Source organism: Felis catus, chromosome D4 (genome assembly GCF_018350175.1).
Source record: "Felis catus isolate Fca126 chromosome D4, F.catus_Fca126_mat1.0, whole genome shotgun sequence".
In the NCBI taxonomy this organism is placed as follows: Eukaryota; Metazoa; Chordata; class Mammalia; order Carnivora; family Felidae; genus Felis; species Felis catus.
In genome coordinates, this window is record NC_058380.1 from 19,919,198 (window position 1) to 19,945,681 (window position 26,484).

Below are 26,484 nucleotides of genomic sequence, written 5' to 3' on the forward strand. Positions count from 1 at the left end.
CTAGCTGGGGGGAGGATAAGGAAATTTTCATTGTACATCTTTTACATGTGTGGTTTTTGAACCAGGTGAATGTATTGCCAATTCAGAAAAAAAAGACCTGGTCCCTAAGCTAAACTTGTCTCCATGGTTGGATATTCCCTGTCTACCTCTGAATGTCCCTAACGTTTGAACATTTCAACAACGATCATGTTACATTGGCCTCCGGAAAACTGAAAAAGGGAGAAAACTGTTAGGGATCAACACATGGTGGTAACATTTTTCCTATGTAAGGAGCTCTAGGAAAACAAAGGCAAAGAACCAGAGATTTCTCCAGGTCCCAAAACTGTATGTAAGTGCGCCAAGTTCAAAAAGTAGGGAAGAAGAGGGACTCCCCAACCACTGGGTCTTCTAATATGAACATTTCTAAATGTGCATCGCAAATCGGTCAGAAAGCTTCTCCTCTGTGCCAGACCTCTAAGGATAGTTAATAATGTCCCTCTGGCACTCAGCAACTGCAGAAAGATTGAAAACCAGCATGATGGCAACGGCTAAGTTAGTGATAAATGGATGAAAGCAGGTGATAGTTAGCTTAGGATGGAAAGGGACTTCTGACCTACAGAGAAAAACGGAAAAGTGTAACCAAGGCTACTTGGGATACCATGCATCAACCCTGGGGCCGGCAGAACAGGGAGCAGTGCCTGTAAAGGGGCACAGGAACGTTACGTGAAGCCCTTGCCTGCAGTTTGGAGAGGACACAGGCTTTTACTGAGGGAGTGGCGGCGAGATGGGGCCGTGGGGCCAGGTGGGGCCAGGCTTCTGCATCTGTCTACACCGCACACGCCCTTCGCTTTCTAGATCTCAGATTGCTCAGGTTCAGGTTGTATTTCTTGAAGCTTGCTCTCTTCTGGGAGAGTTCCAGTAACCTTGCAGACACCTTGAAATCATTTTTTTTTTAATTTTTTTTTCAACGTTTATTTATTTTTTGGGACAGAGAGAGACAGAGCATGAACGGGGGATGGGCAGAAAGAGAGGGAGACACAGAATCGGAAACAGGCTCCAGGCTCCGAGCCATCAGCCCAGAGCCTGACGCGGGGCTGGAACTCACGGACCGCGAGACCGTGACCTGGCTGAAGTCGGACGCTCAACCGACTACGCCACCCAGGCGCCCCTTGAAATCATTTTTTTTTTTTTAATTTATTTTTTTTTTATCTTTTTTTTTCTTTTTTTTTTCTTTTTCTGTTTTTTTTCTTTATTTTATTTTATTTTATTATTATTATTTTTTTTTAATTTATTTTTGGGACAGAGAGAGACAGAGCATGAACGGGGGAGGGGCAGAGAGAGAGGGAGTCACAGAATCGGAAACAGGCTCCAGGCTCCGAGCCATCAGCCCAGAGCCTGACGCGGGGCTGGAACTCACGGACCGCGAGACCGTGACCTGGCTGAAGTCGGACGCTCAACCGACTACGCCACCCAGGCGCCCCTTGAAATCATTTTTAAAAGCAGGGAAGTGTGCATGAGACCAAAGGGTTATATTTTCTGGGCTGGAAATGCAATAGTTTGGTGCCCTCTCCTTGGTTTGATTGACCAGATTCTTGGTGACCTTAGCCAAATCCTTGATCTGGATTTCAGCCTTCCTTCCACCAAATGGGAACAAATATTGGTTACCAGCAGGAGGTAAGAGCTGTTGGAGACACAGAGGGCGGGACTAGCCCTACAGTATCACTTTTCTCATCAGAAACTGGAAAAGCGACACTAAATTCCTGAGATCTATGATTTAAATTCTGTCGACGTCCCCGGAATAGACGTAAGACACACTGGAAACGCTTCATATGTAATACCTGAGAATACTCCCATGTTGTTTGGAAGAGGGCAGATGCTTTTCATTTTATTCTTCAGAAACACACTTGGTCATTTTTATTTTTATTTATTTTTTTGATGTTTATTTATTTATTTTTGAGAGAGACAGAGTGTGAGTGGGGGAGGGGCAGAGAGAGAGGAAGACACAGAATCTGAAACAGGCTCCAGGCTCTGAGCTGTCAGCACAGGGCCTGATACAGGGCTTGAACTCATGAACTGCAGGATCATGACCTGAGGTGAAATCAGATGCTTAACCGACTGAGCCACCCAGGCACCCCTTGGTCATTTTCTTCCATCTGTAACGTTAGAGTTTAGAATGAAATTTCTTTTGACCCCTGAGTTCCATATCGTCAGCCTAGTGGTTAGTTGCCCAAGGAAGTTTGGTCACGTTTAGAGATTTGAGACTCATGGGGCCAGCCTGGCACCACGTCATTCTATGTTATCTGAGAAGATTTTTGGTGCTGTAAGTTACAGGGACGTTGGGACAGACATCCTCAATATGGAGATTATTATTAATTAAAAAATTTTTATTCTTTCATCCCATTCCCGGGTTCTGCCAGCCTCCACCCCAATCCTTGTGCAGGCCATCTGGGACTGACTTTGTGCGATTTCTAGGTGAAGTAATTTTCCTCTCTGCTGCCCCAGGACAATGCTTGGGAGAGGCTGGCTCTCAGAATGTGTGGGTGGATAATTCTAGATGACGTTCCAAGATTCCTTCCAGCTCTGTGGGTACTCTGTCTCCACCCTGCTCCCCTATCCCCTCTTTTTCCCCCACAACACGCATCCCTTCCACAACCTGCAACTCACCAAGGGCTGCTGTGAACTTTGGCTGCTTGTGCCCAGGTAGAGAAGTACAATCAGATCCAGTGCCTGTTGGACAGGAGCGAGGGATTTGCTAATCTCCCACTTGCAGCTTTGCTCACCAGTGAAAACCCTAACCTAGAATTCTAATTGCACAGCGACATGTTAATACTCGATGCAGAGAAGGAGCCTTGGGCAGGATGGGCCTCAGCAGTCACCACGTTGCAAAGTGGTGTGCCAGGCTCACCAGACCTTCTCATGGTCCAATGCCTCTCCTCACCCCACTCTTTAAAAATAACCAACTTTGGCACGCCTGGGTGGGTCAGTCAGTTGAATGTCAGACCCTTGATTTCCGCACAGGTCATGATCCCAGGGTTGTGGTATCTAGCCCCACACTGGGCTCCACATTCAGATTCTTAAGCCCCACGTTGGGCTCCATGCTTAAGATTCTCTCTCTCCCTCTACCCTTCTTCCTGGCTTGCACACACTCTCTCTCTAAAATATAATAAATAAATAATTAAAAAAATAAAGATAACTCACTTAAAAATGATTGTTTAATATTCACTATAGAAAATTCTAGAGCAATAATAGATATCCTTTCTTTCTCCCAGTGACAAAGACTATCAGCATCATTGTTAATTATTCTTCCTGCCCCAGACATTCACTCAGAAAATACCTACCATGCATGTACTAATGCTAATGCTGGGGCTACAGTTTGAACACAGTGGGTGTGATCTCAGCTCTCAGAGGATATGTGTTCCAGTGGGGGCGGCAGTGGGGGGGGGGGGGACAATGAGTAAGTATGCGAGTATTTCAGAGCCTGGCAAGTTATGAGAGAGACAGCCCGGGAAATAAAGTGATGAGGAACTGGAGGGTATGCTGATAAGGTGGCCAGGCAAGACTTGAGGAGGTGGGGTCTGAACTGTAGACTGAGGGACAGGCAGAGCCAGCCTGGGGGAGGCCAGAGAATGCCGGGGAGGGAAGGAGCTCCAGGGGGTCCTGGGACTGACGGAGAAAGGGAGGCTGAAGCAAGTCAAATGCTGAGCCAAGAGGTGACCAAGGACCAGGCCAGGTAGAACCTTGTGGGCCTGTTAGGAGTTTGGTCTTTGTTCTAAAGGTAATGGCCAGCTGTTAAAGGGCTTTAAGCAGGGAAGTTACATGATCTACTTCATATATGTTTTTCAAAGATGACTGTTGCTCTGTCTGAGGGATGAACTGTAAGGGGGCAGAGTGAATGCAAGGGGCCCAGGTCTAGAGGTCTGGAAAAGAGCATGGGAGCTTGGGTAGGCAAGTGAAGACAGAGAGAAGTGGATGGAATAGATAAAAGTTTGGAGGTCCAATAGACTTGCTAAGAAACTGAAGATAACAATGAGGGAAGATATAACCTTCTCTGAAACCTTGCAGAATGGGGTGAGGAATAATTCATTACTAAAGGCAAGCTGCTTTCTGTCTCTAGAGGTAGAGACCTCAACAGACCTTTTTGTTTTAGGAAAATTATCATAGTATATACAGTATTTATTTTTTTAATGTTTATTTATTTTTGAGGGGGGTGGGGAGAGAGTGTGTGAGCAGGGGAAGGGACAGAGAAAGACAGAGACACAGAACTCAAAGCAGGCTCCAGGCTCTGAACTGTCAGCACAGAGCCCGACGCGGGGCTTGAACTCACGAACTGTGAGATCATGACCTGACCCAAAGTCGGATGCTCAGCTGACTGAGCCACCCAGGAGTCCCAATATATGCAGGAGTACTTACAAATTGAGTTTCTCAGTGCACAAATCCTTGTAGCTTACGCTAGACTAGGCACTGATCTAGGTGTATTAGCAAATTCACAGACTTTGGATTCTACCACACAGACTAGACATGTAGGGGCCACGGGTAGGCCTGCCGCAAAATGTGCCACTGTGGAATATTGATTATTATAAGTGAAAGTTTCTTTGAAAAAAAAATGCTTATTTACTTGGAGAGAGAGAGAGAGAGAGAGCGAGAGCGAGAGAGAGAGAGAGAGAGCGCACAAGCAGGGGGGAGGGGCAGAGAGAGGGAGACAGAGAATCTCAAGCAGGCTCCAGGCTCATCTTGGAGCCCCACACGGGGCTCGAACTCATGAACCATAAGATCATGACCTGAGTCGAAACCGAGAGTTGGATGCTCAACCGACTGAACCACCCAGGCGCCCCCATAAATAAAAGTTTCTTAAGTGCCGGAAGACACTCAGACCCCCCTACGTCCCCTTGAAAGCAGGAAATAACTCTCCCTATGAAAGGTACCCTCCCTGTACCATGAAGTAAAGAGACATCCTTTTCACCAGAGATGGGCAATTCAGAGCAGAGGAGGCTGAATAAACAACCTTGTTACTCTTTACTAATTACTACCCCAGCCCAAATTCTGTTTAGAATTCCCTACTAACCGAAGCTCCCAAAGAGCTTTCTTTGTCCTGTCAATTCCTCACAGATGTATTGTCTTTGTGTCTAGAAAGTGTAAAAACTGCATGCCTCAGTCATTTCCTTAGATCTCAATTTCATTATTGGTCCTCCGTGAGCATGTAGTAAAACAAATAAAAAATAAAAGCTCTGGGTTCTTTTCTGTTAATTGGTCTCACATCCATTTAATTCTTAGTCCAGCTGGAAGATCCTGAAGGACAGAGACTTTTTCCTTCCCTTCGTACACGTCAATAAATAATAAATGAATGAATTCTATTGCATGTTAGAGGTGATTCTTGTTTTGGAAACAAGAGAAATGTTAACAAGGTAAGAGTAAGCAGGAGCCCCAGGTGTGGATGGGGCGGTTTCGATGTTATCAGGGTGATCATGGAAGGCCTTGTTGAGCTGATGACTTTTGCCAAATATAAACAGATTCTCTATAAATTTATCAAACACCAGAAGCTGCAGGAGGCAGGGAATATGCCTCATTGTTCGTGGTACATGGTAGGAACACAGTATTTGTGGAATGAATAAATGAACCTGAATGCATTTATTAACGTTCTGGTTTGGGACTATAAATTGTTGTCTAAATTTGAGTAGGAATTGTGACCCCCCTCAAGGAGGCAGGTTTTTTTTTTTTTAAATGGGGGAATCATTGTTATGTTTGAAGAATGGAGATGGTTAATGGTTGAAGTGATATCAAGTGGCTTTTGTTTCCATTTGATTTTCCCTACTGAGCGTATTCCTGTGTTATTAAAAAGTCTTTGCGGGGCGCCTGGGTGGCTCAGTCAGTTGAGCCGCTGACCTTGGCTCAAGTCATGATCTTGTGAGCCCTGCGTGGGGCTGCTTCAGATTCTGCTTCAGATTCCGTGTCTTCCTCTCTCTCTGCCTCTCCCCAGCTCGCGCGCTCTCTCTTTCTCTCTCTCTCAAAAATAAAAAGTCTTCAGGACATCTGGCTGGCTCAGTTGGTTAAGCATCTAATTTCTCTCAGGTCATGATCTCACGGTTCATGGGTTCAAGCCCCCGCGTTGGGCTCTGTGATGACAGCTCAGAGCCTGGAGCCGGCTTCAGATTCTGTCTCTCCCTCTCTCTCTCTGCCCCTTTCCTGTTCTAGCTCTGCCTCTCTCTCTATCTCTCTGCCCCTCCCCCGCTCATGCTCTGTCTGTCTCTCTCTCTCTCAAAAATAAGTAAACATTAAATTTTTTTTTAATAAATAAAATAAAAAGTCTTCGTGTGCATTCCATGTAATAGTGGTATAGCAGTTCACCGCATGCATAAACCACGATCTATTAAACTGGCCTTCCCATGTTTTCCAGTTGTTTCCCTCCAGCCACATTGCCCATCTGTCCTTTCCTCTGTTTCATCTCTAGGATTACAGAAATGGTTCACCTATGCAGCTTTCAATTCTTGTTATTTTTTATTAATCTTTGCTGTCTTTCTATACCAAACATAGGCCAGTAAATAAATTAGATGATGGTCATCATTTATTTCTGAGGCAGTGTATGTTGGAGTTGGGATTTAGTTGAGGTATAAGAAAAAGCAGGGTCAGAAGCAGGAAGTCCCAAGTCCTGCACTGACTCTGCCCCCATTATCCCTGGCTTTGCTCTAGCTCCTTCCTTTGTCTTTGTATTTGCTCTGGCCCCTGAAGAGGAAAAAAAATTTAAAATGAGGGGCGCCTGGCCGGCTCAGTGGGTAGAGTGTGTGGCTTATGATCAGGGAGTTGTGAGTCTGTGCCCCATGTTGGGTGTAGAGATTGCTTAAAAATAAAATATTAAAAAATAAATAAAAGGGAAAAATAAAACCACCACCAGATTATTAACACTACAAAAGTCATTCTACATTTTTAAAAAATTTATTGTTTAATGGTTATTCATTTTTGAGAGACAGCATGAAGGAGGAAGGGCAGAGAGAGAGACAGAGGATCCAAAGCAGACACAGAGCCCAATATGGGGCTTGAACTTACAAACCGTGAGATCGTGACCTGAGCCAAAGTCAGGTGCTTAACAACTAAGCCACCCAGGGGCCCCTGCAAAAGCCATTCTAAAAGACACTTGATGGTTTCTATAATAGGCACATGAAGACTTTGGACAGCTGATTGAACAAGTGCTCCGTGGCCCATTTTCATGCTTCCACGTGGAACCCAGGTGAGGCAGCCCAGGTGAAGAGTGTTAATCCAAAACTGCACAGGTACATGACCAGGGGCAGCCCGGCCGGGTGTGGTGAATACTGTGTCTATACATCAGACAGATGGTGTCAAGGGGTTGCTCTCTTCCTTAAAAACAAAACAAAACAAAACAAAACAAAACAAAACACACACAAAAAAGTAGTGAAATAAGTACATTTTCAGGTTTAAAAAAAATCCTGATGCCTTTTCCATACCAGGATCCTTTTAGGATGTCGGGAGATATAAGCAGTGTGCAGTCCCCTGTGGGGGATGCCCAGTGGTCCATACAGAGCGTTTCTCTAAAAATGACTCCCTTAGAGATTTTACTGGTGCACTTTGCTGTAGAATGCTCTCTATACTGATCATTCAAAAAGGGAGACAAAGGGGGCGTCTGGCTGGCTTAGTGAGTAGAGCATGTGACTCTTGATCTGGGGGTTGTAAGTGAGCTCCCACTGTAGAGATTACTTTAAAAAAATGAAAAAAAAAAAAGAGAGAGACAGAGGGATGAATACAGCACTACTCTGTATGATACTAATCAGGGTGGATATACAACATTATACATTTGTCTAAATGCATAGTATTTTACACCATCAACAGTGAGCCCTAATGTAAACTCTGGTCTTTGGGTGACAATGATATGTCAACATAGGTTCATTGATTTGTAACAAACTTACCACTCAGGTGGGGAATATTGATAATAGAGGAAGCCATCTATGCATATGTAGGGGATGGGGTAGAGGAAAAATAACTTCCTCTCAATTTTCCTGTGAACCTAAAACTGCTCTAAAGATAAAGTCTACTTTAAAAAAGATATATAAAAAAAATAAATAAAGCAAAATGGATGAACCTTGAAGACATTGTGTTAAGTGATGTAAGCTGGTCACAAAAGACAAATTCTGTATATTCAGATGTGGAAATATTGGGGTTTGGCAGAAACGGTCAAGAAAGAATTCTTGAGATGTCTTCGGTTTATTAAAAGCATAGGGATAGGACTCATGGGCAGAAAGAGCTGCACTGGGGTTGTGAGGAAGGACTGATTATATACTTACAAGTTGGGAGAGGGTTAGGGATAGCGTAAGTCTCTAAGGAATCTTGGAAGAAATGTTTCCAGGACCTTGAGGGGGCTAGCTGTTGTTGGGAAAAGGTCATTTGTTACTGTCTAATGAAACCTCAGTCATGAGACCATTCATATGTATGTCAGTGGTCCATATGCTTGGAGAATGGTTGCTAACATATATCTTGGAGGGATTTGAGATAAAGGAAGTTTCCAAAGGAATTTGTATATGTTAAAAGAAACTTACAAGAATCTGGAGGTCAGGATAATGTTAAGCTAAGATTGCCTTTTGCCCTTAACAAAGTGTCAACATCCAGACTGCTGAGTTCCTAGAGCAAGGTCATTCTGCCTGTCTCAAGGACTTGTAAAGTTGTAAGGAAATTTATTTTTTTTTCTTTTGCCCTTGTTTCCCACATCGTGTTCCCCTTATGAGAGGTACTCAGAGCAACCACATGCACAGAAACAGAAAGAACCGTGATTTATGGGGGCTAGGGGAACGGGGAGTGGGGACTTACTGATTAATGGATACAGTCAGAGTTTCAGTTGGGGAAGACGAAAAAGTCTGGAAATGGACAGTGGTGACGGTTGTGCAACACTTAATGTACTAATGCCACTGAGCTGTACCCTTAAAAATGGTTAAAATGGTAACTTTTCTGTTATGTATATCACAAATTTTTAAAATGCAGTGAAGTAGGGAGAGGGAATAAACTGAGGTCGTAAAGTAAGCAGGGTGAGTAACTTTTCCCACCTTTTGGGGTCAGAATGAAGAGTGTTATAGGATTTTGACTTTTTGTTTGAGTCCCTTGTCCTGTCCCTCATTTCCTCCAGGAGTAATAACAGAAAAGGATCTTCAGCTCCAACTACAGAAAAGGGCAACAGAAATACTCTTCCCTCATTCCCAACAGGTTTCTTTTCTGTTCAGTTCTCTTCTCCTTCCCCTCTTTTTTTTTAAAGTGTGTTTATTTATTCTGAGAGAGAGAGAGAACGCCTGAGTGGGGGAGAGAGAGCGGAAGAGAGAGAGAGAATCCCAAGCAGGCTCTGTCAGCGTGTAGCTTGACTCGGGGTTTGAACTCATGAGCTGTGAAATCATGACCTGAGCCGAAATCAAGAGTCAGATGCTCAACTGCCTGAGTCACCCAGGCGCCCCTTTTCTCCTTACCCTCTAAATGGGATGGCCAACCTGACTGGAAATGGCGGCACATTCACATATGTACAGTAAGGGCTCAAGAAATAACACCTGTGAAACTGACATTTGCAAAATACGTCTTTCATAAAGAAGCTGCTTTTAACCTCAGTGAGAGCCTACTAAGAGGGGAGGGGCCCTCCTGAAATGCAGGAATCCCCTGGGCTGTCTTTATACATCTGCACTGCAAGATAGGTAAGGGTGACAGAGGGATATTTTGAGATTAAATTACATTTCCCCAGTGGTTTTTTTTCTTTTCTCGTTCTCTCATTCAAGCAGGGAGCAGAGTGTATTCCTCCTGGAGGAGGGAATTATGCGGCAGAATACTGTAAAGCAGTCGTTAGAAGGCGAGCTGGTAGGGGCGCCTAGGTGGCTCAGTCGGTTAAGCGTCGGACTTCAGCTCAGGTCACGATCTTGCAGTCTGTGAGTTCGAGCCCCGCGTTGGGCTCTGGGCTGATGGCTCAGATCCTGGAGCCTGCTTTCGATTCTGTGTTTCCTTCTCTCTCTGCCCCTCCCCTGTTCATGCTGTGTCTCTCTCTGTTTCAAAAATAAATAAACGTTAAAAAAAAATTTAAAAAAAAAAAAAGAAGGAGAGCTGGTGACCAGCAAGCTGAATCAGGCCTGGAGGGAATCTAGGTGAGACCCCTTAACAATATTGACCTGTACAGTGCATTCTGAAATTTAAAATTTAAATTCGGAGACATTTAAAAATTGGAAAACATCACATCAACATCTGGGTTTCTGGTTTTTCCTTATAAATGGGAAGACAGCTCTATCAACTTTGCCCATTTGGCAACAACAGCTTGGACCTGAGCTGCAGCTGTTGTGTGGAGAGTGGGGTATTAATTAGGATAACATGGGCCACCGGAACAAAAAGCCCCTCGGATTTCAGTGGCACGACACAAAAGAAGAGATACTTTCTCGATTGTGAATAACAAGCCCGGAGTCGGTGATACAGAGACTGGATGGAGATCCTTCCTTTCCGTGTCTCCACCATCTCCGGGGAACGTAGAGTCTCTGATTTCAGCCTGTGGAGTGGGGAAAAGAAGTGCAGAAACACACCATTTCCCCACCCCGGAAAGGGACATCCTCGGTTCCATTCCACTGATGGGACCCAGGCACGCGATCTGCCTGGACGCAAGGAGAGCTGGGAAATGAGGAGACTGGCTGGGCCGCCACTTCCTGGCGACGACTCTGTTCCATGGAAGGAAAGCAGGAACGTGTGGTGGGCCTGTGCAACTCCTGCACAAACGGGTGGGCACAATTTCACCACCACCTTTCTATTCCCAAGTGGCCCAGGATACACTGGAATTTGTGGTGCAGAATTAAGGTATTTGTGCCCAGCGTGTGAGGAAGAAACAGAAAGAAGTCTCTAGAATGAAAAAGAGATTCCCTTGGGCTGGGAGGAAGAGAGACAGAGAAAGAGAGCCAGAGGTCAGCAGTACCTGCCTGGGCAGAGGGTCTGGGTGCCTCAGTTCCCTGTAATATCATCTCAGAAACTGGAAAGCCCTAGAAGGAATGACCTCGTGGCCTGTCTCGGCTGATAGGATGATCGCCACCTCCAGCCCACCCGAATTTCCTGTGTTCCTTGTGGGACACAGATGTGGTTTAATTGACTGAAGCAGCCATTTAAACCTGAATAGTGGAGACAACTCAGCCAAATTTGGGGGGATGGGGACCAAATGGCTGGGTGCTCCCCTCTCCATCCCACACCACAGGGTGATGTAAATCCCTGTGGTTAGGGACTCCAGGAAGGAGGAAGGTCAGCTCCCCCACTCCTTCAGTGGATTGGCTGCTCAGGGTCTACAGATAAGTTTTTATATAAAATAATGGATAAGTGACTATTCTTGCACATCTTAGTTTATGGACTGAGATTCACACCTTTTTACTCAGTTTTTCAATTTCTTAAATGAGGGTGCTGTGGAAGGCAGTGGCCTTGTTCATTTGAGCTTTTTCTAGAAATTTTGCCCTCCAACTCACAAATCCAAAGCAGGACCTCCACCCCCAGCCCCATCCCACCCACATACCACAAAAAACAAACAAAAGCCAAAAAAAAAAAAAAAAACCAGTCATCTTACAAGCCTTTTCAAATGGGGTGTTAGGTCCCCTGTGGGTGGTGTTACAGGAAGCCCCAGTGTTATTCCTGGAGCACTAATTTTGCTCAAAGATTTGGTAACATATTCTTTATATTCAAAGAAACGAGGTTAAATTATGGAGTAGAAAGCAGACTTCACAGTTCAAAAAATAATGAAATTCCAGAATTCAAAGAAATGTCTTTCTTGTGGGGAAGGGGGGCCTCCCTGTTTCAGAACACCATGCGGGTCTCCACGGGAGTTCTTTTGAGAAGGATGCGTCTGTGGAAAAGTTTGAGCAGCGCTGGCCTGGCGCCCGGCTTGGCTTGGGCTGCAGACTGACTCTGGGCCTCTCCCTAGGCTTGCACTGACTCCCTAGTGGTTTCGCATTGCCGTTAATATCTCCTCACGTTTCTAAACCCACAGCTTGGCAGCACCGGTGCAACCTGAGAGCGAATGCCAGGTTCGTACTCGCTCTTTTCACAAAAGGAAATGGAGAATCAGCAACTTGAAAGGACTTGCCTGGGGGGCATTCAGGTTTCCCAGGCCAGTGCTCCTCCTCGAGTGCTTGGCCGCTCCATCCTTTCATTCTGCAGGAACTCCTGGCCCATCTACCCCTGCAAGGAATCTCATTCCCCCTCCCCCCGCACTCCCCCTCCCGTCCGTCCATCCTTCACCCTGTAGTTCCACTCTTGAGAGCCCTGCCTCTCCAATGCGGCAGCCGGGGCTGGTGGGGGGCGCTTAGAAAAGTTTCGTGAATTAGTAACCGCTGGTTCTGAAGCATGCATCAGAGCCCAGACCAGGGGCGGGTGAAGAAGTGGTTGGATTGGGGAAGGATTTGCTCCACGTCTCCCAGTGCGACCCAGAGAGAGGGGGCTGCGGTTGGAGGGCGGAAACGGTCCGGATCCAGGCCGCAGAAGCACGAACCCACGTTGGCAGGGGCAGCCCTTTCCCGCCGCCCACGATCCTAGGGCGGGCACTCTGCCGAGCTGGGCGGCTGGTGTAATCTCCCGCGCGCCTTGCACTGATCAGAAAGAGAGGAGCTGAGGCGTAGACGAGAGGAGGAGCAACTGCTTCTGGGCACTGGCTGAGGCGCATGACCAATGGGGATGCGAGCCCCGTAGCGCGAACCAATTAGCGCAGGGCCTGCGACAGCGCGGGCCAATGGGGGCGCCGACTGGGCGCTGGGAGGAGGCAGAAGGTCTGAGCCAGCAGTAGACTTGCGCTGCCCACGCGGTCAGTTCTCTTGTTTTCCCTCGCCTCCTGCGCTGCCGCATCATGAGCGCCCGGAGGCAGGTGGTCAACTTCGGGCCCGGGCCTGCCAAGCTGCCGCGCTCGGTAAGTCCCCACGAGCGCGAACCGAGAGTGCGATGCGGGCGGGAGCGCGCGCGGTTCGTAGTGTATCTCTGAGGCGGGGCGCTCGGATCCCCTCTCCCGGCTCGGAGTCTTCCGAGCGTTCTGCAACAGAGTGCATGCCCAGTTCAGGATCCCTCGCAAGTGGGCTTCTGGAAGAATGCATCTGGGGGAAAGGAAACTCGGCGACTTGCTTCTACAGCTGCCCCTGGCGCCGACTGCCCTGGGCGCGGCGTGCACGACTCGGCTCGCCCGTGCGGCGCACCTGCAGACTCCGGTGCTGTGCCTTCTCCTGGGCTGGGCCCGGGGCGCGGCGGGAAGGCAAGAGCTCTCATCTCTGCGTTCGCGTTGCCCGGCCGGCATTGAGAGCCAGGCAGTGCCGAGTGGATCTGTGAATGGGATACTTTGAATGAATGGTGAATGGGGATCGCGTTAACTGGAGGGGATGGCAAACTGGAGTCCCGCGCATGACCCCTCCTCGTAAGGAGTGTTTGGTTTAGCCGGCACTTGGGAACGTTGCTTTTCAGAAATGTAAATCTGAAAGCCTTCAGTCCACCCTTTCCTTGTTCCCCTAGAGAAGCTGCCCCCCCCCCGCCACCTTTATTTCAGCTCTGTTCCACGCGTAGATTTTTTTTTTTTTTAAACTGGCTTGTTTCCTAAAAGCATTCGAGTATTCAAATTCTGTTAGGCTTTGGGCTGCTTGCCCAGTTAGCTTCACTTTGTTTTGGAGGAAATGGGATGATTGAATTCTCCCTGGGGCCACAACCAGACTTTTCAAGTCCAAGTGGAACTGACTCCCTGCCTTCCTAGGCACCACGCCAGCTTCCAGCTCCTCCCCCAACACCCATTCCTCCTTTCCCCACCACCCCCCCCCCCAGTTGTGAAGAAGGCCGTTTGTGATTTGCCTTGATTGACAAACTGCTATCGCTGCTGTTATATTTTTATTTTTCTAACCAGAATGACTGATAATATGTTGTTGCAACATGAGGCATAGCCAAGTGCTTTACAATTATCTATTGTTGAACAGAGTAGAAATCTTCCCGGGATAGAGCCTCCTCTGTGTTGTACGAACAGAGAATCTTACAATTTTAGAAGGGAGAGGATTTCTTGCATTTCTAGGGGCAGGGCTCGCGGTAGCTGAGAGAACAGGGCTTGTTTTTTCTCACCTATTATAGTCGGTTTTAGGCGAGATTCCTTCCCTGTCAGAGCTGTGCAAACGTTTCTTGTACCTGCCTCACCTTTGTCCCTTCTCTGTTTTGGGATCTTCTATTTGTTCCTTGTGCAATTTCTTTCTTTCTTTTTTTTTTTTTTTAAGTAATCTCTCCCCACCCCCATGGGGCTTGAACTCAGGCCCCCTGAGATCAAGAGTCCCATGCTCTACCCATTGAGCCAGCCAGGCACCCCTCCTTGTGCAGTTTCTTTATGCATTTTTTAAAATGGCAGTTGTGATCATCAGTAACGTAATTATTGTTTTCCTGGGAAGATTTTTGCCCTCAGATGCCCTCTCTGGGTGGGGGAGGGGGTGGGTGGAAGGAAGTGGCAGATGTTGCTTTTTATGAGTTTTGATTTGATTGAATTGTTAGGATTAGAGAAGGTTTTCAAACTTTACTGTTGACTGTGACCACAATGAAAAATATATTTTACAAAATGACAAAATACATGCATATAATTATAATGAAAGCCTTATATTAAGGTCTTATGAAATATTTGGCCTAAATAACTACAACATACATAGTTTTGTATTCTATTCCACTCTAGTCTGTTCTATTTCATTTAAAAAATTAGTTGTGAGGAGCACCTGGGTGGCTCAGTCCGTTAAGTGTCTGACTCTTGATAGCCGCTTAGGTCATGATCTCACGGTTTGTGGGTTCAAGCCTGTGTTGGACTCTGTGCTGACAGCACAGAGTCTGCTTGGGATTCTCTCTCTCCCTTTCTCTTTGGCCTTCCCCCGCTCGCTGTCTCTCTCTCTAAATAAATAAACTTTAAAAAAGTTAGTTGTGACCCACAAAAGCGATTGTACTCTGCAGCTAAAGAAACTCCACTGGGGTAGAGGGGCATGATTTTGGGGTAGAAGTCTTTTAAAACTCTTTGTAATGATTTGGGTTATAACCTCATTTAAGGGGATACTGTCTGTAAGAGAAATCCAGTCTTTTTTTGTAGTTTGTCCAAGATTTTATTTAAATTCAGGTTAGTTAACATTTAGTGTAGTATTAGTTTCAGGAGTAGAATTTAGTGATTCATCATTTACATATAACACCCAGTGCTCATCACAAGTGCCCTCCTTAAGGCCCCTCACCCATTTAGCCCATCCCCCCACCCAGCTCCCCTCCAGCAACCCTCAGTTTGTTCTCCATATTTAAGAGTCTCTTATGGTTTGCCTCCCTCTGTTTTTATCTTGTTTTATTTTTATTTTTCTTCTCCGGTGTTCATCTATTTTGTGAGAAATCCAGTCTTAAACAGGAGTTCAAAGATGGATTCACTAAAGTTTATTTGTTCAGTGCTAATAAGCGTCCGGTAGTTTACGGAATAATGACAAATCCTTTTTTCTAATGCTAGCTTTTATGGTTTCTTTCTTTTCTTTTTTGAAAGTAATCTCTATACCCAAAGTGGGGCTTGAACTCACGACCTGAAAATCAAGAGTCTCATGCTTGCTGACCCAAGTTGCCAGGTGTCCCAACAATGACAAATTCTTGACACCCGCTCCCCCCCCCCCCCCCCCCGCCCTTGCCAAAGGAAACTTTCGTTTAATTCTTTATTGTTAAAATGTTTTTTTTCAGGGGCATCAGGGTGGCTCAGTCTGTTGAGCATCGGACTCATGATTTCAGCTCAGGTCATCATTTCACGTTGGTGGGATGGAGCCTGGCATCAGACTCCGCGCTGAATGTGGAGACTGCTTAAGATTCTGTCTCCTGCTGCCCCTCGCTCCTGCTTGTGCGCGTGCGCACTCTCTCTCTCTCAAAAAGTTTTTTTTTTTTTTTTTTAGACAAATTACACTCCAGTTTAGATTGTTTTATGACCGTCCTGTTTTAGCCTCTGTCTTTCAAGGAAACCTCTGATGGCAGGCTGCCTCTACAGAGGGCTTATCTCACCTGTTTAATGTATGTTTTCAGGGCATTTTTTCCCTTTCTTTGTACTTCATGGCAGCTTGCACATACACAAAGGTAGAGAGGGAATAATACAGTGAAATCCATGGACCCATCTCTGAGGATTTTGAATTCTGTGGACGTTTTGCCAGTCTTGCTTGTTTCAGTACTCCCTCCTCCAGCACGCTCTTACTCCCCACCGGCTCTGGGATGATTTTAAAGCCAATTCCAGGGGCCCCTGCGTGGTTCAGTCAGTAGAGCGTCTGACTTCAGCTCAGGTCGTGATCTCATGGTTCTTGGTTGGATCCGAGCCCCATGTCAGGCTCCGTGCTGACAGCTCAGAGCCTGCAGCCTGCTTTGGATTCTGTGTCTCCCTGTCTCTCTGCCCCTACCCTTTGCTTGTGCTCTGTATCTCTCTCTCTCTCAAAAATAAATAAACATTAAAAAATAAAATAAAAAAAAATAATAAAGCCAATTCCAGGAACGCCTGGGTGGCTCAGGCAGTAGAATGTCTGACTTTGGCTCAGGTCATGATTTCATGGTTCTAGGCTCCGAGCCCCATATTGGGCTCTGTGCTGACAGCTCAGAGCCTGGAGCCTGCTTCGGATTCTGTGTCTTCTTGTCTCTCTGCCCCCACCATTCGCTTGCTCTCTGTAGCTCTCTCTCTCTCTCAAAAATAATTAAACATTAAAAAAAATTGATAAACAATAAAGCCAATTCCAGATATCATGTCATTTCACACTTTAACATTCATCTCTGATAGGATTTTATCTTCCTTCTTTAAGAAAAATAAATAAAGGATTGGTGTTTTTTTGTTTTTTTTTTTTTTTCTCAGTGTGTAGTTACTTGCATTTTACTTACTTTGGAGGAGCAAAACATCAATGGGGCTCCCCCCACCCCCCCGAGCTAGCTTTGTAAGGTTTGGTGAGCCGTGCCCCATTTCCTGACTCTTTGGGATTGGTGGTAAATTAGGTCTCCCCCGCCCAATTGTCCCTGTAAGGTAGAATGTGGTTAAGGGACTGCAGTAATCTTAGTAGAGGGGTCAAAGGGCTGGCCAGGTGCATAGCCCTCAGAGCCTTGGCTGATATTACTCATCTGCACATTGGGGATAGGAATATCCCCCTCATGGCTCTGTTGGTATGTCATTACCTCCCCTGCCCATTAATCTTTCACAACAGGTGTTTCTTTCTTTCTTTTTTTTTTTTTTTAAATGTTCATTTATTTTGAGAGAGAGCATGTGCTCCTAAGCAGGCTTCTCAGAGCCCAACAGGGGTCTGGATCTCAGGAACCGGTGAGATTAGGACCTGAGCCCAAGTCAAGAGTCCAGCGCTTAACCAACAGCCACCCAGGAGCCCCTTCATTCACAGCAGGCTCTTCCTAATTCCCGCACACCCACCCTGTTCCATTTGAGCACCTTAGACTAAAAAGATGGAAAATTGAGTTATCAGTTTAATTTCAGCCTCACCGACTTTTTTTGTTTTTCCTTGAACCCAGAACTTTATGCATTTTGTTGTATTTCTGCTTTCAGAGTGAGAAATGTGATAGTGGAGGGGATATTTTCTAGCACGTCCGTTTTTTCCCAAAGGTCTTATCTTGATAGCTGAGGGTTGTCATCAGAAAAATTCTTTATTTGAACTTTATTTTTTGAATCCAGGTGAATTTTTATACCTAAATAAATTCATGCTTTTGGAAAAGCTGTATTTTTTTTTTAGAGTTTATTTTTATTTATTTTGAGAGATAGAGAGTATAGAGAGCGAGTGGGAGAGGGGCAGAGAGGAAGAGAGAATCCCAAGCAGGCTCCGTGCCATTAGTGTGGAACCCGATGCAGGGCTCGATCTCATGAACCATGAGATCGTGACCTGAGCTGAAAACAAGAGTCTGACACACAACTGATTGAGCCACCCAGGTGCCCCAGAAAAGCTGTATTTTAACATCAATCGCATCACATAATTTCACACTTAACTTGTGTGTAAATTGCATTAGCAGGGCTCTGTGGGCTGGATGGGAGGAAGGGGATTGGCCGTGGGCACGACAGAAGCTTCCGGACCTCACAGACCCTGTGGGTGGACTCCCTCTTTTTGATGTCCAGAGGGAGTGCTCTGCACAGAATATCCAAATCATTTTATTTTCTCTTGTTTTTTCCTAGGTATTGTTAGAGATACAAAAGGAATTATTAGACTACAAAGGAATTGGGATTAGTGTTCTTGGTAAGATTTACTTTTTGACTCTGAATATCCAGGTTCCAAAGGAAACTGATTAAAATGCATCAAGCCTCGAATTTTTTCCCCTTGGTCTTCCTTTAGGCCTTTGTAGATCTATTTTTAAGTTTTAGTAATTTTGGTCGCATGATTGATGGAAGCAGTTTTGAAATCAGTACCCATGCTGGGGAAGGGGTTCCTGCCTCTCCGCTTACCCTTTCATGGTTGGTTTTTGCTGTTCATAGCATCGGAGATCACATGCCTCACCATGCTCTGAACCTTTATAGTATTGCCTCACATTCATTGTACAGCCTGGGCTATACTTACAAATGAACTCAGTAAATGTTTAAAGGTCTACAAGCCTTTGCTCAAGATCTTGCGCGTTAATAATTTCATTAAGTTTCTCTTACATTATTGAGGAAGAGAACCTTGGAATTTAAAAATTTCCTCTTGAAAATTTAATGTCCTTTTTCTTGTTAGGTAATTCCAAAGGCCACATAGTATTAAGAGATCATAGGGTTAACTGCATGCTTGTTGCTATTAAATTTTGTTCCTGTGGGTTTGGGACGAATACTTGGGTTTCTGTGAAATGAGAGCCGCGGTGCGGAAATTTGTGCTGCTGTTCTCGGGCCTTTGCTGCTGCCTGTGCTGCTGTTTGTAGCCTTTGTGCACGGGTTCGTGTTTGTGAGAAATCACAGGGACGGAAGGATGAATTAGTAAATGGCTCATTCAATGAGTATGCGACTTGAAAAATCATTCCGCTGTGGCTGTAAGGCTCAAATGTTTGCAATTGGAAAATCAGTTTGGATTTTTCCCCTAAACTAAGTGAGCCTTGGCCCACAATTTGCAAAATCACTGCAATTTCCCGTTATTATTTTATTTGCAAATTGTGCACTTGCTTCTAAAGTTCCTTCTGTTCATTTGGTTTTGAACTGGAACTGTGTTTTCTTGTTTTCCTTTCCTTCCACAGAAATGAGCCACAGGTCATCAGATTTTGCCAAGATTATTAACAACACAGAGAATCTTGTGCGGGAATTGTTGTAAGTTCAAAATTTTAAAGACCAAATTCGTTACTTTTGTTTGATAATCCACATACCTGAGTGTCTGTTATAGTATTTACTCTGCTGTGTGTTAAGAATATTTCATAATTAAAAATAATCTTTTAAAGATTCTCCCAAAGTCACTAAATTAGTACATCATGCTTTTTTTGTTTGTTTGCTCTCCTGTGTTTGTGTGTTTTTATTTTATGTGGTGTTTCCAAAGATTTGGAATCATTATATCTAAGAAAGATTTTTCAGGCTTAATAGGGATTTAGATAACAAAGAAATGGTCATCTTGGTTAGTTTACTGGCTCTTAAAAATGTGGGTCTCAGACCACCTGTCAGAATCACCTGGCTGCGGGGAGGTATTAAAAAATTTAAGTGCAGGGCCCCTCTCTAGCCCAGCTGAATCAGAATCTCTGTAGAAACTTCATCTTTTGCAAACTTTTTGGGTAATTTTAAGAGTTCTTCACTCCAGGAACTTCTCGGGTGGTCCCTCTTAGCTTATCTGTACCATTCTCCTTACCCAGAGGAAACCTTACTTGTAAATAGATTGCTGTTTAAATGAGAGATTTATATATTATCTATACATATCCACATAAACGTTATGAATATGGTAATCTTGGGTGGAGGGGGAATCCACATTTTCGTTCTGCTGATAGAACTGGTGCATGTTCATGGAAGAAAGTTTAGGGGAAAACCTGAATATCACAAATTAAACTAGAATTTAAACTACTGGATAGTTAAACTATGGATAGAATTAAACTATCCATAACCCTATCAGTCAGAGGTAATTATTAATAATTTAGGGTTCATGTTTGCATTATTCCGTTAACAAGATTGGAATTATATGGACTACTTCCTTTTAAATTGCCTTGATGAAACGCTTCAAGATGGGGCAGGCTTGGGGACACTTTTGTGAGGAGCCCCTAGAAGCCCAGTGCAATTTGAGTGGTCAGAACCAGTAATCGTTCGCGTGACTTCACTCACCGGGTCTGCCTGCTGGGTCCTGTGTCCTGTCCACAGCATAATCCTTTGCTTCATGGAACCTTGGCCCCAGAAGACGTGGGCTGTGAGCCTCCTGGGACTGGACTCTCAGTTCAGTTTATGGGCCTGTCCTTTATTCTAACCAAGTGCCTACCTTGTACCCCTGTCTGCTCTGTCTCTATCTGCTGTCCTTCCATCCAGGTGTTGTCCTTCTTATCTGTCTGGCATCTGAATAACATAGACCTGGAACCTTCTCAGCTGCTGAGAACCTCATGTTTAGAACCTCTTGATGAGACCTGGCAGTAGGCACTGGATGATCCCAGGCAGACATAGTTCAGGACCAGATATTTGCACAGCACCCATTCCCCAGGACCCTCTCGGGTTGCCCTGCCCTTTGGTTCTTACCTTGGTGCTGGACCTGTCTGTAGCCATCTGCCTTCCATATACCTGTTTCTAAGCTCTGACCTTACTCAAAGGTTTGGGTCCAGTTTCCGTGGTCTAGTCCCTCTGGAGCTGGGCTTCTCTTACTGCCTAGAGCCATTCCAACCATCATCATTTTCTATGCTGGAGTCCAGAAATTTCCCTGTTAGTCTTTTTTTTTTTTTTAATGTTTATTTATTTTTGAGTGAGAGACAGAGTGTGAGCTGGGCTGAGGAAGGGGCAGAGAGAGAGGGGAAAACACAGAGCTCGAAGTGGGCTCCAGGCTCTGCACGGTCAGCACAGAGCCCAACGCAGGGCTCGAACTCACAAACTTTGAGATCATGACCTGAGCTGAAGTCGCATGCTTAACCAAATGAGCCACCCAGGTGCCCCGCTGTTAGTCTTGATGTATGTCCGTATGTGATTACATGCTTAGGCCTAAAACGTTATCTACGATCCTTATCACCATCCGCTTGGTTTGTAGCGAGGACCAGCACATATCTATTTTTAGGACTTCTGGTTGTAAGTGACAGATGCCCAGCTCTTAGCTTAAGTGAAAGAGGGGGTGTGTTACCGTGTGTAACCGTAAAGTGAAGGAGTGATTTAGGTGATGTTCAGGAAGGTCTTTATCTTCATCTTTTGGCTCTGCTTTTTTAGGTGTTGGCTTCACCAGGTGGCCACCAGGGGTTGTAGGATTAGCCGGTTTATCCTTTCCCTCAGTAGAAAGCGTTCCCCTTTTCCTGAAGTTTGAGCAAAGGTCTCAGAACCAAACCCCACTGGCCAGCTCGGGTCATGTGCTCTTCTGCTGGAGCGAGGGTTGGCCTCCCTTGAACCATGTAGTCTGAGAGTGGTAGCAAGATGACCAGCAGGGTGTTACTGACTTCCCTCCAAACATTCCCCATAGGCTTCCACACAGAGCCCGATAATGGTTGTCCAAGGAGGGAATAGATAAGTGACTGGATTGGGGAAGGCAAAGCCGCTGGGGGGGTGGGGGGAGAACTTTACCATATTTCTTGTAGTATATCCACCCAGGGTAAAGTGCTGGTAGAGAGCATCACTCATTCTTGCACCCTGTGTGTCTCTGTTTACCGTCACATGTACTTCTGCCCAGAGCCGTTCCAGACAACTACAAGGTGATTTTTGTGCAAGGAGGTGGGTCTGGCCAGTTCAGTGCTGTCCCCTTAAACCTGATTGGCCTGAAAGCAGGAAGGTGTGCCGACTATGTGGTGACAGGATCTTGGTCAGCTAAGGCCGCCGAAGAAGCTAAGAAGTTTGGGACCGTGAATATCGTCCACCCCAAACTTGGGAGTTACACGAGTAAGTGCTGGGATCTGAGTTCAACAGTGATAATGAAATGCTGACAAATGCTGATGGGTGGGTAGTCCCTCCTTAGATATCAGGTTACCCCCACCAAGGGCAACCAGCAGTTTTTAATTCCTTCTAGTCAATAGTTGGTTTGCTACCATTCAGACTGGATGGTTGTACTTGTTAAGACTGTTCACTGGCTGCTACAGAAAGTATTCATAGGTTCTCTCACCTGAAAACCTAGAGGCTGATTGGCTTCAGGAATGGCTTGATCAAGGGCCCCAACAGTGCCTGCAGGTCCTGGTGTCTCCCCTCGTCTCCTCTGTGGTGGCTCCACAGTCGGAAAAGCTCCTGATGCTCCTGATCTTCTGTTCTCCCAAGTTTCAGTGCCTTTGCTCAAGCATTTCCAGTTAGAGTCTGACGTCTCCTGTGTTCCATTCCCAATCAGTCATGTGACTGCAAGTGGAATTGGCCACACTGGAGCTACGTGGGCTGAGCTGGGGAGGCTGGAGCCCCAAAAAGAAACTCAGTGGACATAGGATAGATGGATGCTGGGTAATGAGAAAAAACTCGACAAATACCCACCACACCATTCTTGAAGAGGAGTTGCCCCCAATAACTGTCAAAGGGGTGGGATTGATAATCTTTTTAGGTCGTTGATGGGGATTATAATGCAAGATGGATAGGGTGGTTTCACTTGGGAGGTCTTTGGGATGAGCCTTTCACTGCTAGGGGAAGTGTGTCAGTCCCATCTACACAAGGAAGGCAGAATGAAAGTCCAGAGTCTCCACCTTTTCTTCTGTGGTAGAAATTCCAGATCCAAGCACCTGGAAGCTGAGCCCCGATGCCTCCTATGTATATTACTGCGCCAACGAGACTGTGCACGGAGTGGAGTTTGACTTTATCCCAGACGTCGAGGGAGCAGTGCTGGTTTGTGACATGTCCTCAAACTTCCTATCCAAGCCAGTGGATGTTTCCAAGGTAGAGTGTAAAAGGGCCTGGCGGGGGCACCCCAGTGTCTCGGATTCCGTGAGAGCATTTTAACATACGTACCAGGACACGGAAAGGCCCAGAGCGTCTTGGGCCAGCAGAGACCCCGAAGCCAGGGCAGCTCACAGCGATGGGCCAACAGTTGCTTATTTCCTGTGGGTTGTCAGAATGTTTACGTCTTGATGTTACCCCGTGTTAATGATTGCTTCACAGGGTCACACTGGAGTCCTCGGGGAGTTTATCTGCCTTCGAGGGTCCCTCTTAGGAAGTGTTTGGGCCAACGCAGTGGGAGTAGCTTGCTGTCTTCCAGGGAAAATGCAGATTATCCAAGCTCAGGGGATGTGTGAAGGAGCTGCACCTGGCCGTGAGCCCACCTCAACTCCCAGAGCATCAACAGGGCATATAGCCTTTCCTAGTGGCACACCAGGGTGGACGGGGGAGCACAGCACTCAGCTGAATGCAACCAGGGGGTGCAAAAAGTAAAGCATTTACTTTTTTTTTTCAATGTTTATTTATTTTTGAGAGAAAGAGGGAGACAGAGTGCTAACCAGGGAGGCGCAGAGAGAGAGATACACACAGAATCCGAAGCAGGCTTACTAGGCTCTGAACTGTCAGTACAGAGCTCAGCACGGATCTTGAACTCAAAAACCGCGAGATCACGACCTGAGCCAAAGTCAGATGCTCAATTGACCGAGCCACCTAGGTGCTCTGCATTTCCTTTTTTTTTTTTTTTTTTTTAATGCTTATTTTATTTTTGAGAGGGAGAGAGACAGAACGTGAATGGGAGAGGGCAGAGAGAGAGACGGAGACACAGAATCTGAAGCAGGCTCCAGGCTTTGAGCTGTTAGCACAGAGCCCAATGGGGGCTCGAACCCACGAACCATGAAATCATGACCTGAGCCAAAGTTGGAAGTTCAGCCGACTCAGCCACCTGGGCACTCCCTTTAAAGCATTTAAAAACAAACTCACTAAATGGTAGTCTGCCTTTAAAAAAAAAATTACGGTAAAATATACATAACATAAAATTTACCACCTTAACCATTTCTGAGTATATAGTTCACTGGCATTAAGTACATTCACACTGTTGTGCAAACAGCATCACCATCTGTCTTTAGAACTTTTTATCTTCCCAAGCTGGAACTCTGCTCAGTCGTCCCCCAGGCCCTGGTAGCCACCACCCTCTGTGAATTGGACTCTTCTGGGTCTCTCACAGAAGGGGATTCAGGCAATATTTGTCATTTTGTGCCAAGTTCATTTCACTTAAAATGTCCTCGGGGGTCATGCACGCGGTAGCAGGGGTCGCACCTTCATTCCTTTTTAAGGCTGAATAATCTTCCGTTGTGCGGTTATACCACATTCTGTGAATAATCCACTTTTTATGACCAGTTGCCGCGCATTGGCAATTCTAAACAGTGTCACCTATAAAGTACTCCCTATCAGGCCCGGCTGTCTTCCCTCCTTATCCTTGGGATGCCGTTTGATATTTATAAAGTGTTCCAAGCATTCATGGGAGGATGTGGGAGAGGGTTCTGGATCTTACGTGACAAAATTTTCTGAAGTTCCTTTAAACATCTGTTGCCTAAACTTTCTTCTCTTTCAGGCAGCTTGTCTATTATTTCTCAACATCTTCCGATTGTCCTTTTATACAAACACGAATGCATTCAAAACTGTTTCTTTTGGTTACCCAGAACAGTTAGCCCCGTTTTTTTATACTTTTTTAAAAAAGGTTTCTTTCTTTATTTATTTGAGAGAGACAGAGGCAGTGTGAGTGGGGAAGGAAAGGGAGAGACTCCCAAGCGAGAGCCTGATGGGGAGGTTGAACTCATGGGACTGTGAGATCATGCCCTGAGCTGAAACCAAGGGTTGGGACACTCAACCGACTGAGCCACCCAGGCCCATTTTAAATATTGGTTTGGGTGTAGAAAGGGCGTATATACAGTGATAGGAATATGTATAAGGTCTTTGTAGTGATTGGTTCGGGCTGGCCCCTTGCTGGTGAGTGGGACCAGGGACATGTGTAACCTGCAGGCCTCTGAACTCTCCCAGGCAGAGATGCCTTTAGAGAATAGAATGCACTTTGAGCAAGATTAGGATAGAATCACTTCCTCATACTTTAGAAAGACATTGGGAAATTTGAATACAGTTATGAAAAATGACCAAGCGTATCTAAAACAGCATGCCTTCTCTTTTTCAGTTTGGTGTCATTTTTGCGGGTGCCCAGAAGAACGTAGGCTCTGCCGGGGTCACGGTGGTGATCGTCCGTGATGACCTGCTGGGGTTCGCCCTCAGGGAGTGCCCGTCAGTCCTGGACTACAAAGTGCAGGCTGGAAACGGCTCCCTGTACAACACGCCTCCGTGCTTCAGGTTAGCTCCGGGGCATGGCTCGGGGGCCTCGGGGACTGACGGAGGAGGTCTCACTCTTTCCCATCAAAGCGGAGGGAGGTAGCTTTCTGAAGTAGAGCACGTTTTCATTAGCCAGTGACCTAATGGCTCAGACATCCTATCAGGATTCTTTGCCCAGCTCACCTCTCTCTGTTATCCCCTGTGCACTGTTAGGTCAGTTTTCCTTGCCCTTTTTAGGTCTTGATAGCCTTAGGAGTTTACCATTAACCCAAAAGCTCTCTGCAAATGAGTGGCAGGTGTGGATCTCAAACATGAAGCTTTGGAAGCTTCCAGGAAACTTTGGAAAAGGACTTTCAAAGGCCAGGCCTCCCCGGCTTTCTTTTCTTTCCCTGCTGGGCCTGCACAAAGCTGGCCACCAGGCAGCGAACACACTGGCTTGGGCTTTTCACCCAGTCTGTGCTTGTCCGGTACGCCTGGCTTCCTATTAGCCGAGTGAGAAAAGTGTATTAAAGCACATTCAGGGACAGCGAGGCTCCCCTGCCCCATGGTCTTTTAACGCCAAGCCTCAGATATTTTGTGAAAATCTTGTGACACCTAGGATTTAACAGTTGCCTGGGAGATTTTTACTACTTACTAGCTGTGTGATCTTGGGCAAGTCACTTAACCTGTCTGTGTAGCAGGTTCCTCCAGGAGTAATAATAGTACCCTGTTGATAGTGCTGTGAGGATTGATTGATTGATTGGCTGACTTACATATAAAACGCATTTGGTGGTTGGCACGTGGTAATTTATAAATGTTAGCTGCTGTATTATTACTGTTTCTCTTGTTGCTAGTTCCCAGAGCTTTAGCAGGGGAGGGAAAAGCCAGAATTTATGGATTACTTTCAGGCCATGTATGATATAGAATGGTGATACTTTATTTGTATGACCCTTTTAGTGCTCCCAAGCACCCGAGGAGGTAAATACTCTTTTTATTCCCATTTTCCAAGTAAAGAAGCAAAGGCCATACTTGTAGGTCGTGGCACAGCTGGGATTGGAACCTGGACAGCCTGGTTCCAGAGCTTGGGTGGGTTCACCCTGTACCTTAAGTGTTCTCCACAGGTGAAATTACCAGTGTGTGTTTCTTTGTGTCTGAAGGATTCGTCTTAGGAGATCACTGTTGGAGTCCAGCTCTTCCGCTCATGGAATTTTCTGGGGGGAAAGTGCTTTCAGAAGAGCATGTGGAAAGGCAGGCTCAGG

The 26,484-nt window shown here is 45.9% G+C and overlaps 1 protein-coding gene across 2 annotated transcripts in view; it reads left to right on the top strand.

The window, feature by feature from the left end:
* The first annotated feature begins 7,162 nt into the window (after window positions 1–7,162).
* PSAT1 (phosphoserine aminotransferase 1) overlaps window positions 7,163–26,484 on the top strand; it is a 38,416-nt gene continuing 19,094 nt past the window's right edge. Inside the window, exons 1-6 of one of the 2 annotated variants that reach the window (XM_045042931.1) lie at window positions 7,163–7,198; window positions 18,110–18,170; window positions 19,132–19,201; window positions 21,720–21,925; window positions 22,722–22,894; window positions 25,098–25,267. In XM_045042931.1, coding sequence (XP_044898866.1) covers window positions 7,178–7,198; window positions 18,110–18,170; window positions 19,132–19,201; window positions 21,720–21,925; window positions 22,722–22,894; window positions 25,098–25,267 — 701 coding nt within the window. In that variant the 5' untranslated portion in view covers window positions 7,163–7,177. Of the gene's footprint in view, window positions 7,199–12,712; window positions 12,866–18,109; window positions 18,171–19,131; window positions 19,202–21,719; window positions 21,926–22,721; window positions 22,895–25,097; window positions 25,268–26,484 lie in introns of those variants that run through there. The other variant, XM_003995426.5, reaches the window with a different exon arrangement.